Source organism: Ranitomeya variabilis, chromosome 4, assembly GCF_051348905.1.
Source record: "Ranitomeya variabilis isolate aRanVar5 chromosome 4, aRanVar5.hap1, whole genome shotgun sequence".
Lineage (NCBI taxonomy): Eukaryota > Metazoa > Chordata > Amphibia > Anura > Dendrobatidae > Ranitomeya > Ranitomeya variabilis.
In genome coordinates this window covers 338840385-338854999 of record NC_135235.1, presented here as the reverse complement: position 1 = coordinate 338854999, position 14615 = coordinate 338840385, and the positions used below count along the sequence as shown (strand labels likewise).

Below are 14615 nucleotides of genomic sequence, written 5' to 3'. Positions count from 1 at the left end.
CCTGTGGTCCACATGAAAGTTGAAGTCTTGTAGCCCGAAGTTTCAACTCTTGGAACTTCATTTCTGCTTCAAGAGACCACTTGGCCATTGACGTCTTCGGGCCCTTAAGAAAATCGGTCAGGGGAGCGGCTGTCACGGTGACATTCGGGATATCCTGCTGAAAGTATCCCACCTTCCTAGAAATGCCTGAACCTGTTTCTTGGAGACCAGTTTGGGACAATTTTGGATTACCTCCTCCTTATTAACTTGCGGCTTTACTTTGCCTTTTCCGACGATGTAGCCCAAGTAGTTTCCCTTCTTGTTCCCTATGGCACACTTCTTTGGGTCAATGGTAATGGTAATATTTCTAATTGGAGGTATTTGCTATTATTATGATGCTTAAATCTACTACACATTGGAATAGGATCTTGGAGATGGAAACACCCTTTCAAATGCTGCTGTAAGTAATTAATAGCAGTAGTGAAGTGGTTAAGGTACTGTGATTGGAGCATGCTTTGGTTTCTGTACTCACAGGCAGATAGATGCTGGCTAGGTAACACAGCTACACCTGCTGCCATGAAGTAGGATCAGCTCCTGAGCCCGCTTCATACTTTGTTTAGCGGCCTATGCTATAAATGGACATTATAGAATGTAACTAGATAAAGGGCATGGTCTTATCACTTGGCTTTCCTTCCCAAGTCATTTGGCAGGGACGTATAAGGGGTCAGTATTGACTTTTAAGCTTGCTAACTCCAGTAGATGGCGCCAGATTCTGTGTTACATTGCTCTCTGAAGAGGCTATTTGCAAATGTTACGGTAATTCCCAGGGGGCATTGCATGGCCTACAGGTCTCCCTTTCCTGACTTGGTGCTCTCAATAAGGACACATTTTACCTCCTAAAAGCCTCAAAAAAAAGTCATGTGATGTTCCTTATTTTTGTTAAAAAAAAACAAAAGCATTAGAGAAGTGATATGTTACTGGCTGACCAGAAATGTGATATAGCATAGAAGCCCCTTCATCAGGCAAGGAACCAAATAAATGGTTATGAGAAGCAACTACGCATTCAGAGCTCTAGAGCCACTGATACAGAGGTTAAAGGGGTTGTCTGAGAATTTTCTATTGATGGCCTATCCTTAGGATAGGCGATGAATAGCTGATCGTGGGGGTCTGACACATCCGGGGACTGCACATCCACCCTCTACTGACTCAATAACAGCTGGAGCTACAGTATCTGGCCATTAATCTAAACCTCCTGGACAACCTCTTTAATAGTGTGCCTTTGTAACGGCTCGTTACGTCTATTTCTATCAAATCTACGGGAAAAGAAAGCCTTTATGTTCTTTAGTTGGACTGTACATAAGAAATCCAGGCAAATGCTGCCCCCAAGATCACACCTTCATCCCACATGTGCGCAGGTCTGAGAACCACCAGAAATATTAACAGCTCTTTATTACGTGGAAGAGATGGGAGAAAACAATGGCTCGATAGGGTCTTAACTAGTGATGAGCGAGCGTGCTCAGATGAGGTGTTATCTGAGCATGCTCATGTCCTAATAGAGTATCTTCACTGTGCTCTAATACTCTGTTCGAGTCCCAACGGCTGCATGTCTCATGGCTGTGCGACAGCTGTAACTCATGCAGGGTGTTTACCTAACAAACAGGCAATCCCTGTATGTGTTGCAGCTGTCAAACAGCCATAAGTCATGCAGCCGCGGGGACTCAAACATAGTATTCGAGCACGCTGAAGACCCTCTATTAGCACTTGGGCATGCCCAGATAACACCTTATCCCAGCACGCTCGCTCATCACTAGTCTTAACCAATTAAAATATATGACGGGTGGGTGAGAGAATTGCTCATTGTTTTGTGTCTCACCTTGTAGCATGCTCCGGTATGCGGCTTCTGATATTGCATATATATGTGGAGGCATTTCATGCCGTTTCTTTCCTCGATACATTTCCACTATTTGCTCCGTATATATGGGCAGGTTCTTGTACGGATTAATCACAACACAGAAGAGACCTGAATATGTCTGGATGTAGAGGGGAAATATTGCCATTAATAACAGACTGCATACAGCGAGTTGTACATTCAGCCTGGACTAGTAATCGCAGATTGGTAAATTAAATTCCCTGAATGTATCTGCATCTGAAGAGGAAAATCAGCTGCAGAAATACGGTCATTTTGCAGCAGATTTTACCCATTACAAACAGCGACGTGTGCAGCATAGATGGACCTGGTGTGGATTTCACATTCACAGCACCCGTGAATGTAGATTGCAGATTTTCCCTGCAATGTGTGGCTGCACCAGAGGTTCTGTACCTGTGTAATCAGATACATTCAGAAATACATGTAAACTTAGGCTTACACCTAATGTTTGCACTAAATACTGCAGTGAAATGTATCAATATTTTAAGCCAGTATAACATTATTATTAAGCACTTATGCCAAAACTTAAAAAGTATGAGAAAGGAGAATGTGGTTAAGTGAAGTGCAGAATATTGATAATTGCAATGCTATAAAGTCACAAAAAAAGTTGCATATACTAGACAGGTCCTAGCGGTCTTAAAACAGCGTGGGAAATAGATTTGTAGTGCAGAAGTTTTGCAGTAAAGTCTCGATTTGCACTAAGGGTATGTGCACACGTAGGTGGGATGTCTGCGGATTTTTCCGCACCTGTTTTTGTAAATCCGCAGGTAAACCGCACTGCGGATTACCTGCGGATTTACTGCGGAATTACCATGGTTTTTATGTGGTTTTTGTGCGGATTCCACCTGAGGTTTTACACCTGCGGATTCCTATTTTGTAGCAGGTGTAAACCGCAGCGGAATCCGCACAAAGAATTGACATGCTGTGGAATAAACAACGCAGCGTTTCCGCCCGTTTTTTTTCCGCAGCGTGTGCACATTTGCCTAAATCTTACATTAATATGAGACACTTGGCACATTGGTCTAGAGCTCTTTTCTAACACTAGGACTGTACTCTTTAGCAGATTTCAAAAGCTGTAATTTGTGCAAAACCATGTGAAAAGTCACAATTTTTATGAAATTTCAGCATCAGCGTGAATCATCTGGCACTTTAAGTCTCCATTCTTATCTACAGTTGTGGCCAAAAGCAGGGCTGTGGAGTCGGTAAGCCAAACCTCCGACTCCTCAATTTCCATGACACCGACTCCACGACTGACTCAGATTCCACAGCCCTGGCCAAAAGTTTTGATAGTGACACAAATTCTGGTTTTCACAAAGTTTGCTGCTTCAGTTTTTACAGTGCCAATTTGCATTAAGTACATTGTTATGAAGAGTTATCTGATGAACTGAAAAGTCATGCCATGAAAATTGCATTAATCACTACAACTCCATTCCCAATGAATTTCATTTGTGCCACAAAATGAGCTGCTTCAGTCATGTCAGTGATCTTCTGGTAAGCTCAGGAGAACGTGTTAGGGTGCGTGTCCACAGGCTGGATAGCATCCGGAATAGCTGCGGATTGAACGCTGTGTGTACAGCCACAGCGTTCAACCCGCAGCGTCCAGATGTTACAGCATAGTGGAGAGGATTTTATGAAATCCCGTCTCCACTATGCGTGCGAACACGCACCCGGCGGCTCTGCGTTTACGGAACATGCGGCGAGCCTTTTTAGATCGCAGCATGTCTGTTTACCTTGCGGCGACGCTCCATCGCCGCAAGGTAAAACACAGGGCCCTATGTATGGGGTGCGGAGATTGCGGATGTGTGCAATGAACACACCCGGAATCACTGCGCGTATAGAAGGGTTCGGCGCTTTGGGCGGAGCGAGTTTTACACTCCGTCCAAAGCGCCAGCAATCCGGATAGTGGAAACATACCCTTAGGAGGCAAAGCAGCTGATGTCAATCTGCAAAGCTGAGGATCTATGACAGCAGACAGATACTTTAAAAGGGGCTGGTGCCTGAAATCATCTATCTAAAGGGCTTTAAAGGCATGGACATTGCTGCTTGCGAAGTTGCCCCTAAATCAGCCACTGATCGTATCGTTAAAAACAGCAAAAAATTGCTGTTAAGAAGGCTTCAGGATGCCCCTGAAGGTATGTGCACACGTTGTGGATTCTATTGCAGATTTTTCAGCGCGTATTCTGCAGAATCCGCAGGTAGAATGACCTGCATTTTACCTGCGAATCCCTGCGGGTTTTCTGTGGATTTTGTGCAGATTTCGCCTGCGTTTTTACACCAGCGGATTCCTATAATGGAAGAGGTGTAAAACGCTGCGGAATCCGCACAAAGAATTGGCATGCTGCAGAAAATAAACCGCTGCGTTTCTGCACGGAATTTTCCGCAGCATGGGCACAGCGGATTTGGTTTTCCATAGCTTTACATGGTACGGTACACCGCATGGAAAACTGCTACAGATCCGCAGCCAAATCCGCAACGTTTGCACATAGACTAAAGGTGCGTGCCAGGACTGTCTCCTAAAGAGGATTCTCTCCAAGAAAAACATCAATGACAGACCGACATTCTGCACCCAGAGACCATTCACGTGTGGGGGCTTTTCATCCAAGGAAGGGGGCTCACTCTCAATTTTGGCTAAATGCTCTGGAATGAATAAAGAATGGGATCTAAACATCCTCCAAGAGCAATTTCCCCTCAGGAGCAATGTGGTAATGGACAATGCTTCTTCCTGAATGATGAATGGAGCACAATGCCACAACCAAAAGTGATAACTAAGTGGCTTGGTCAAGAAAACATGGAGATTTGGAACCATGGCCAGAAAACTCCCCAGATCATAATCCCATTCAGAACCTGTGGTCAATCCTCAAAAAAGCTAGTGTACAAACAAAAACACACAAACTGTGATAAACGTAAAGGGGCTATCCAAATATTTTTTATTATGAGGTTAACAACTTGCTGGCAAGGTAATTTCTAACTATCTGCCTGTTCTGCCCTGCGATGATCTGTCAGAGAGAGAGAGAGAGACTTTTTCCAGAATGGTAAATGCAAGATTTCTTGAAGAAAACTGGAAATCGGTTGCTGGATTCATCATTTCACCTCCCGTTTCATCAGTTTTTCGTCGGATCCATCGCTGTGCGTTTTATCGCCGCACACAAAAAAGTTCCTCTGTACGTTTTCTCTGGCCTCCGGAAAGCAAATTTTTGACGGATACGGCAAAAAACAGATGAAACGTGAGGCCATCCGGAACAATCCAGCGCTTATACAAGTCTATGAGAAAAAAAAGGATCCGGCGGCTACTTTTGCTGGATCTGTTTTTTTCACATTTTGCTGGATTGTGCCTGATGGCAAAACCTGATGTGTGAAAGAAGCTGACATCCAGCTGTCAGGGCGGAGGAAAAAATAAGGATCAACACTGTAAATATTGAGTCTCTGCATAAACTTGATGGATTTGTGACTAAAGGTGTAAAATCTCATGAGGTGCTGATAATTGTACTTCAGTAACAATAGAAACATCTGACTAAAAGATCTAAAACCACTGGAGCAGAAAATGTGTATGAGGTGCAAAGCTTTTTGGTCATGAGAGTACTGTGCTTCCGGAGTCTGGGAGCACCTCAATGTACATAATATGATATAGAAGCTGCCAAACTGCCAGGTAAACTGTCAGCAAGCAGTATACCATGATGTTCACTGAAGCTCGTAGGAGTGGGCTACACTGAGCAGGCCATAAGCTGTGGAAGGTCTGCCTGACAGGAGAAGGACGTCCATGTTCTACGTTCAGAGTCCGTGAGGAAAGAGCGGTTTCTTCTGGAATTCTTTCTTATCACAAGAAAATGAATCATGCGGGTGCAACAATAGAGCACACATCCATGTATGTGCAGACTACAACGACATCTCTGCTGAGGAAATAACACTGGTATAAAATGGGAAAGGAAGTGAAACAAAATGAATTTCCTGCAGCAGAAGCCAAAGCGACCACACCTAGCGCTCATAAGTCTCCTAAAGAGCGAGTGGTGGAACAACTCCTACAATTACAGGCGTCTGCTCCAGCTTCTCCGGCAGATCATTCGAGAGTGAGGCCCGGCCCCAGTGACTCTCACTAGGCAAATAACATGGTGCTGGTCTATAGAATGCTGATGGCACAGCCTTAATACCATGATCACCTCATCCAGACGAGAGCACGCTTCCTAGAAAATTGTATCAGGCCGTGTACACACATGGCAGGGACGGACAAACCACATGGACAACCTGGGGGCAAATGCCAGCTTGGGAACTGTACCACCTGCTGAGGAACATAATGGCTCATACTGGTAGATTGTTAAGGCTTTGGCCTCCACACAACCACCATCATATAAGATAACACCCTGTGGCACTGGGTTATGTGAGGCGTCTGCCTACATCACAAACTGTGTCTGATTTCCACGTGTGCCAAGAAATCTGGGGCTTTCCTGCTCTTAATGAGAACACCGGCAAGTCAGAAAGATTAATGGTAATAAGAATGCTAATAATAATGGTAATAAAGCCTTACTCTGCCTGCATCACAATATTAAAGTAATGCCAGACACAATAATGATGTCTTCTCTAATGAGAAATGGAAAAGGACACTTCCCACTATTACTCATGGGAAATATATGAGCCATATACTCATTAACACATCAGAGTGGCAGACACAATACAGTTCCCACAGATGTCTTCTCCAGCACACTGCCCCAGCGCACACGATGGTCATTAGGGCAATACATGTCTTGTTTGGTCCGTCACTCACTAATCTTGCCATAGGCATATAGATAACCATGATACTGGAAGAACAGGGGACACGGCCAGGGCAGAGGTGGCAATCTTCGTCTAGGCCTTGGTGTGGGTTGGCTACTATGTTGGCTAGTAAAATGCCGAGCTCCATGACAGAAACCCAATGGACTCCATTACAGCCATTGGCACCACTGGTAAGAATCATGTCAGGGATTCACAACTACTGTGATCTTCATTGTTCTGCTCCAAAGACAACGTCTGTTACTTGTACAGCTGAAGGCTTGCTTTCTCTTCAGTGGTCTTCATCTGTAGCTTTCCCTCACCAGTCTGCACGGTCCAGTAGCTCTATGTGTATTCTGTGTGTGAGATGTGAGTGGGAAGACAGAGGCAGGAGGAATGCCATATAATGACATTGTTGTAGGCTTTGTGCACACTACGTTTTTGGAGGTTTTGTAGCACAAAATGAATGAAAATTCTCCAAATCCTTAGCAAAAACTGAAAACTCTTCCAAACCTCTGCTCAGTTTCTGCTCCAATAACTCTGCAAAAAGACTGAGTGTACATAGCCTTAGATTGTTATCACCTTTGGGCCACACTCCTTTCTGTCTTAACCCAATGGATAATAACAGATATAAAACATGTACAGGGTCATTTTCAGATGCAGCGTTTTTTGTAGAACATTAGCATAATTTTTTTTCATGTTTTTCGTTGCAGATTTTAAAGGGTAAAAATGCAACAAAAAAAGCATTGAAAAATGTCTGTAATCTTTCAACTACAATCTTACTATGTTTATTAACACCTTCACTGACCTCAATGGCTGACAAATGTTGAAAATACGCTGAAAGAATTGACCTGATGTGTCCTGAAAAAAGCACACCGCAGGTGAAACATGTTAGTAAGATGCTGTGTGTTACAGGGGGAAAAGGCCTGAAATGCTACATGTGAACAAGCCCCAGTGGTGTCTGGGTCACACAGGAGGGGCAGGATGAGGTTGTGCAGAGCGGTGAGATCTATATTGGCGGTTCCTGCTCTGCACCCCTGATTCCTTCTGAAACGTCGGGGATATGTCTCCCTGTCAGACAAGATGCCATGATTGTTGTGTCAGGCCATCATTATCTGGTGTCCCCTGATGAAGCTGGCTGTGAGGTACTGAAGTGGCAGAGCCTAGAAACAGAAGATGGGAATACGTGAGCGGTGTCCATACATAGATTGCCCACAGACCCCATGAATGGTGTGCAGTCAGCCAGCAAACATCTAATGTGTATAGACATACACAGTGGGCTATAACAATGGGTGCAGCGGCACACGGTGACTCCTCTGCCCTTTTCATTCCCACATCTACTTGCTTGAACAAGAAACATTTCTCTACGTATGATCCCGAAAGATGATGACGAGTACACCCATGAGCGTGCGGTACAGTAATGGCCGCTGCACTCTGCAAGCTCTGGAAAGACCGGCAGGGCAGACTATGATTATGTCCTGCACGTGACTTAACTCTTTCCTACAAGGCCCCAGTCACTGTGCTGGAGATAGAAGACATCCAGCAGTAATGCAGACATCACGATGCTGCAGAGCGGAGGAGTCAGCATTTACTTTCCTGCAGAGGCGTGATAATGGCGGAGAAGCCACAGAACAGGCAGGCCTTTCTACTCTCCTCTCTGTATGGACGGCCAGATGGGCCGGATTTTTCTAAGTGTAATGTAGCTGGTTCTTGGGTTCCTTGGCGTCCTGATTAGGAGACAAGTCCGAGGTTAATGTCCTCCTTTCTGCGATTGTATTGTTCAACATAAAAAATCTGTCATTATCAGAAAATGGTAATATTTACTCTGGAAAGGGGCAGATAACCTAGGGCAAGGCCTACCACGTGACAGGTACAGAGGGGTTACAGGCCCCCCAGAGCCATCATCAATGGTGGGCTGGGTACTTAGTATCCTTCAGAGATCCAAGAGTCTGTTCACACAAGTCACAAAGGCTGCAGATTTTCCAATCTACTTATTACGGTACCAGCGACCTGAGATTTTATGAAGTTGATCGGATTTTATCCTTTGTGATTTGGTGAGGATTCTGCTGCACATTTTCCACTGCAGAAAGTCCAGTGTGAATGTACTCTGAAGAACAAGCTCATCTACCCAGTAACTGCTTGATAGCCCTGCATCCCTGATCGCATAGGTGCCATGAAATTTGACTAATCTTACAGCTGTACATCTTGGCCTCTGTAATTACGGTGACATTTCTCTTCTACAAGGTCTCCTGAAGTGCACCGTTTCCCCCGTACTGCTCCCTCAGGGTCTACATCCAGCAGGGGCAGGGTGAGATCGGAGCACACCTTCCTCCGTTTCTATTTCCAGTGTCTACACCTAAGCAAAGGGCTCTTCACAATGGTTTATGACAGCCGAGGACACGCCTCAAAGTAGGACATAGCTTCTAATCTTCAGCCGGCAGTGTGACAATTCCATGGAGTCAGCAAAACCTTAGCTTTAGATAGAAGACATTCAGAGTGGGTTCAGGCTGGTCACAGTTGTGAGAGCAGCCATTTCTTAGGGCGAGGACTGTGTACAAATGTGGTGACAAGTTATATTCACACAATTCACACAATCAGTGGTGTGTGTGTGTGTGTGGGGGGGGGGGGGGTATACAGGGCTCAGCGTTCAGAGAACTGCCAGATCTGCAGCGGAAAATACAATTTTTAATCAGTACTGTAGCAACTTGTAAAGTAAGTGACACATAGCAGGAATCAGGGACTCTGCCCCTACACCATGCTGTTCTCAGACAGGGAAGCACAAACCTGGTGACGGACTATCTTTAAGACAAAACAAGGAATGAAACCTAAAGACAGATACAATATTATGGGAATGAGTTATAAGAAACATATTGTCATGTGACGTTATTCCCGATACTAGCTGTGAATTCTAAGCACAGGTGTTATTTCAGATCCTGTTTTCGCACAAGCTCATTACATTCCTGAGTATCTTAGACAACAGCAAACTAATCCACCTGCCTGAAGTACAAGCCTGGGCAGGCATCCACCTGTCTCCTGAGCACAATGCTGTCCTGAGGTCACCACCAGCCAGGGTTATGGAGCCGGTGATGGAATGTGCAAACTAGGCAGAAGCGGAAGGAGAGGCTCGGCCTAATGTGCCTACTAATGGTAGAGGACAGAAGGGGAAGGAGAAGCTCGGCCTAATGTGCCTACTAATGGTAGAGAGTAAATATAGAAAAACTGACTGAACAGCCATCTAGTCTGAACTGGTGCATAACCAAAAAGTCTTACATAGCAAATAGATAATGGCTGCACTCAAGTTTATTGTGCTAAAGCAAGGAGATGTGCAATACATGAAATGTGAACAGCATAATGGCTTGTGAAATTTATGAAAAAACACATGAGATTTTTAGCACAAAATTTGGCCAAATGTTGTGAGCCCATTCACCAAACGTCAAGGTAATCTCAGATCGAATTCGATCTGAGATTACCTTGACGTTTGGTGAATGGGCTCACAACATTTGGCCAAATTTTGTGCTAAAAATCTCATGTGTTTTTTCATAAATTTCACAAGCCATTATGCTGTTCACATTTCATGTATTGCACATTTCCTTGCTTTAGCACAATAAACTTGAGTGCAGCCATTATCTATTTACTAATGATAGAGGACAGAAGGGGAAGGAGAGGCTCGGTCTAATGTGCCTACTGATGGTAGAGGACAGAAGGGGAAGGAGAGGTTCGGCCTAATGTGCCTACTGATGGTAAAGGACAGAGTGGGAAGGAGAGGCTCGGCCTAATGTGCCTACTAATGGTGGAGGACAGAAGCGGAAGAGAGGCTCGGCCTAATGTGCCTACTAATGGTAGAGGACAGAAGCGGAAGGAGAGGCTCGGCCTAATGTGCCTACTAATGGTAGAGGACAGAAGCGGAAGAGAGGCTTGGCCTAATGTGCCTACTAATGGTAGAGGACAGAAGCGGAAGGAGAGGCTCGGCCTAATGTGCCTACTAATGGTAGAGGACAGAAGCGGAAGGAGAGGCTCGGCCTAATGTGCCTACTAATAGTAGAGGACAGAAGCGGAAGGAGAGGCTCGGCCTAATGTGCCTACTAATGGTAGAAGACAGAAGCAGAAGGAGAAGCTCGGCCTAATGTGCCTACTAATCGTAGATGACAGAAGGGGAAGGAAAGGCTCGGTCTAATGTGCCTACTGATGGTAGAGGACAGAAGGAGAGGTTCGGCCTAATGTGCCTACTGATGGTAAAGGACAGAGTGGGAAGGAGAGGCTCGGCCTAATGTACCTACTAATGGTAGAGGACAGAAGCGGAAGGAGAGGCTCGGCCTGATGTGCCTACTAATGGTAGAGGACAGAAGGGGAAGGAGAAGCTCGGCCTAATGTGCCTACTGAAGGTAGAGGACAGAAGGGGAAGGAGAGGCTCGGCTAAAGTACCTACTAATGATAGAGGACAGAAGGGGAAGGAGAGGCTTGCCCTAATGTGCCTACTAACGGTACAGGACAGAAGGGGAAGGAGAAGCTCGGCCTAATGTGCCTACTAATGGTAGAGGACACAAGGGAAAGGAGAAGCTCGGCCTAATGTGCCTACTGATGGTAGAGGACAGAAGGGGAAGGAGAGGTTCGGCCTATTGTGCCTACTGATGGTAGAGGACAGAAGGGGAAGGAGAGGCTCGGCCTAATGTGCGTACTAATGGTAGAGGGCAGAATGGGACGGAGAGGCTCGGCATACACATACATACACACGCACACATACTGCTAGAGGGTAGCATGAAATACATTGGCTTCCTTTGCATTTTTCACGCATGTAACAATAACTTACTTTTAGAGATGAACGAATTGATTTGCAGGACCCTGGTCCAGAGGACGTGTCAGTGTTTTGCAGCCACTGGACAGGAGCTCAGCACACCGCCTCATTAGCTGCTCCTGTTGATCAGCCGGCCTGGCATGACATCATGGCAGACTGACACACAAAGTTTCTGCAGGCCGTCTAATCTAAAGCGGAGCTGTAGATGCCAGGAGGTATGAGGTGGTCAGCAGGGCTCCGATCTAGCAGCCACAGATTACTAACCTGTCCTTTGGGCTAAAGTTCAGCAAGGTTATCTGCTCATCTCCACAACAATGCTAAACAACACAACTTAATGTCAGCGTTACTCACATAGATGAGTCCAGAGTAGTAGCGATCCTTCAGGTTGTGCAGGACAGATGCCTCGTTCAGACACGTTAATTCAGCCATGTCCTCCACCTTGGTAAACTTGGGTGGGTTCATTTTCTGGATGTCATCCTTGTTGACCACTACTTTTTTGCCATTTTCTGCTAGTTCCAACACCACCTCATCACCCCGCTCTTCTTTGATGCTGGCCGCTTCGAAGCCATGCTTTTCAGAGGGTACCCAGACCTGCTTCTTCGCTGTCCAGTCAGCCTGTGTGGCAGTGATACTCACAGGGTTACGGTCGACAAAAAGGTAGCGTTCAGCATCATCTCTATGTGAATTTCGAGATGACATCTTGGAAGCTGATCAGGGCCCTAGAATAAAAAGATAACAATCAATATATGCAGAATATGGTACCATTGAAGTATATGTTTCTGCCATTAACTCTTCATTACAAATAGGTCATGCCAGCCCGTCTGAAAAATCCCAGGATTTCTGCTATGACATGATGCTACAGTGCAGTCAGAAAGGCAATAAACTGCATTTGGTTTTCTGCCAGTAGTACTACATGAGTAAGGGAAGTGATAAAAAAAAGTCTTGGAAAATGAATGGAAACTTCATGGAAAATCTAAGTCAGTCTGTTATGAGCAGGAAAGTGCCCGTTCCCTCCTGTAACAATGACCGATGTGTGCGGAGATCAAATACAAGATACAGCAAGCTGGCATTACATGATGGAAAAGCGGCTACATCTGCAGGGTGCCCACCCACCATGGCACCAGGACCGGCAATGTAAAGAGAAACCTTCCAGGAGAATAGCAGCTCCCAGTAATGATTGGCTTTCTCCAGTTTCTAGTCATTACCGTAGCACGTTCCATACGTTAGGCGCCTCTATGACAAACCTCCGAGACATCGGAATATTGTAGGGGCGATGAATCAAGCTCTAGTATAATTAGCTCACAAGCATTATACCGCTCGCTTGGGAAGACCTTTCTAGGCTGAAGTGTGTGACATTATATAATTATGTTCCCTTACGTAACACCAGTAATCCCACAGCACTTTACAGATAACTTCACTGTCCCCATTGGGGCTCACAATCTACATTCCCTATCAGTATGTCTTTGGAGTGTGTGAGGAAACCGGAGACCCCGGAGAAAGCCCACGCAAACATGGGTGGAACATACAGACTCCTTGCAGATGTTATCCTTGGTGGGATTTCAGCCCAGGACCCCAGAGCTTCAAGGCTGCAGTGCTAACCACTGAGCCACCATGCTGCCCTATGTTCAGAATCAATAATTATTTTGTATATTGCACATTACTTCCAGCTACAGCAATATTCTGTTATAAAAAAAAAGCTGCACATTACTGTGTCTCAACTTATAATATTATGTATAAAAAGTCTAATCACCCCCTAAAGATTACAAAAAATAAAGAAGTAAAATAAGTAAAAATCACATCTGTCAAAATATAAAATCTTTTTACATAAATCAGTGGGGTAAATACTGTGTACAACAAAAATGCCAGATGTAGCGCTTTTCAGGCCCTCTAATAAATGCAATGAAAGGCTTTCAGAACATCATACGTGCATCACAAATGGTAATAAAAAGTCCACTCACTACACTGCAAGAAAGTCCCCACACTGCTCTATGGATGATAACTAAGCATGGAGATCCTGAATATTCCCCAAACACTCCTACCAGGGTGCTCCTGTTTTTTTTCCTGGAAAGTCATAAGCCCTTATTTATCAAAGCTTTTGTACCAGAATTCTGTTGTAAAAATATTTGAGAAGTTGCAAAATTTTGAAGCAACATGAGGCTAAGCTAGACTCTAGCGACTCTTGACAGGTTCACACCATTATCGCCTAGGTCAGGCAAGGTGGGTGGACAGGGAGTGGCAACCCCCATCAAATTCATGATGAGCAGCGGCGGCCCACAAATGTTACTCTAGTTCTGATTTCAACACTCCCCTCATCAAGAACAATGGCGGTCTTTCGATGAATGGGGGCCTAAGGGTATGTGAACATGTTGCGGAAAGGTGTGCGGATTTTTTCTCACTGATTTTGGCAAATCCGCAGGAAATCCGCACTGCGGATTTCCTGCGGAATTACCACGGTTTTTGTGCGGATTCCACCTGCAGATTCCTATTGAGGAGCAGGTGTAAACCGCTCAGGAATCCACACAAAGAATTGACATGCTGCGGAGTAAACAATGTGCACTGCGGATTTTGTTTTCCTTAGGTTTACATGGTACTGTAAACTCAGGGAAAACAGCTGCGAATCCGCAACGGATCCGCAGCAAAATCCGCCGCATGTGCACATACCCTAAGTCTATGAACATGTTCTGACCATTATCTCCCATTCATCACTGCTGACATATAGCACATGCTGATGTGCAGAGAATGCAGGAAAGAAGTTATCATCTGAAATAAGGCCGCCCCAAAGGAAAGCATAAAAAAATTAAAATGTAAAACAAAAATATAAATGCATGAAATAATTAATTGTACATTATTTCTCAACTGAGGATTTACATTTAATGAATGACATATATACATGACACATTCCCCTGAAAACATATTTGAAGTTTAGTGGTCCCATAACACTCACTGAGCCGCTAAATTTACAGTTTTCCAACAGATCCCAGTTCCAGGTCACGTTATTACCACTCATATATATCAGTGCCAAATATTGCAATAAGCCTGAGTTCAGTGGTAGAAGCGTGGGGTGTGTGGGCGCTGTTCACATACATTACCGGCGGTTTATTTGTACAGGACAACTCTCTGCAGAACAGAAGGTAGAAGTATCAGGCTGGAATCACACATCAGCACGTGACGTATGCA

The 14615-nt window shown here is 44.9% G+C and overlaps 1 protein-coding gene across 12 annotated transcripts in view; it reads right to left on the bottom strand.

Annotated features, from left to right (window-relative positions):
* The window catches only part of LOC143764741 (myosin-10-like), a 225485-nt gene that overhangs the window by 73445 nt on the left and 137425 nt on the right, over window positions 1-14615 (bottom strand). For all 12 annotated transcript variants that reach the window (XM_077250655.1, XM_077250661.1, XM_077250657.1 and 9 more), the window contains exons 2-3: window positions 11790-12157; window positions 1853-2009 (exon numbers count right to left, since the gene is read on the bottom strand). In XM_077250655.1, the coding sequence (XP_077106770.1) occupies window positions 1853-2009; window positions 11790-12137 (505 nt within the window). In that variant the 5' untranslated portion in view covers window positions 12138-12157. The remainder of the gene's footprint in view (window positions 1-1852; window positions 2010-11789; window positions 12158-14615) is intronic.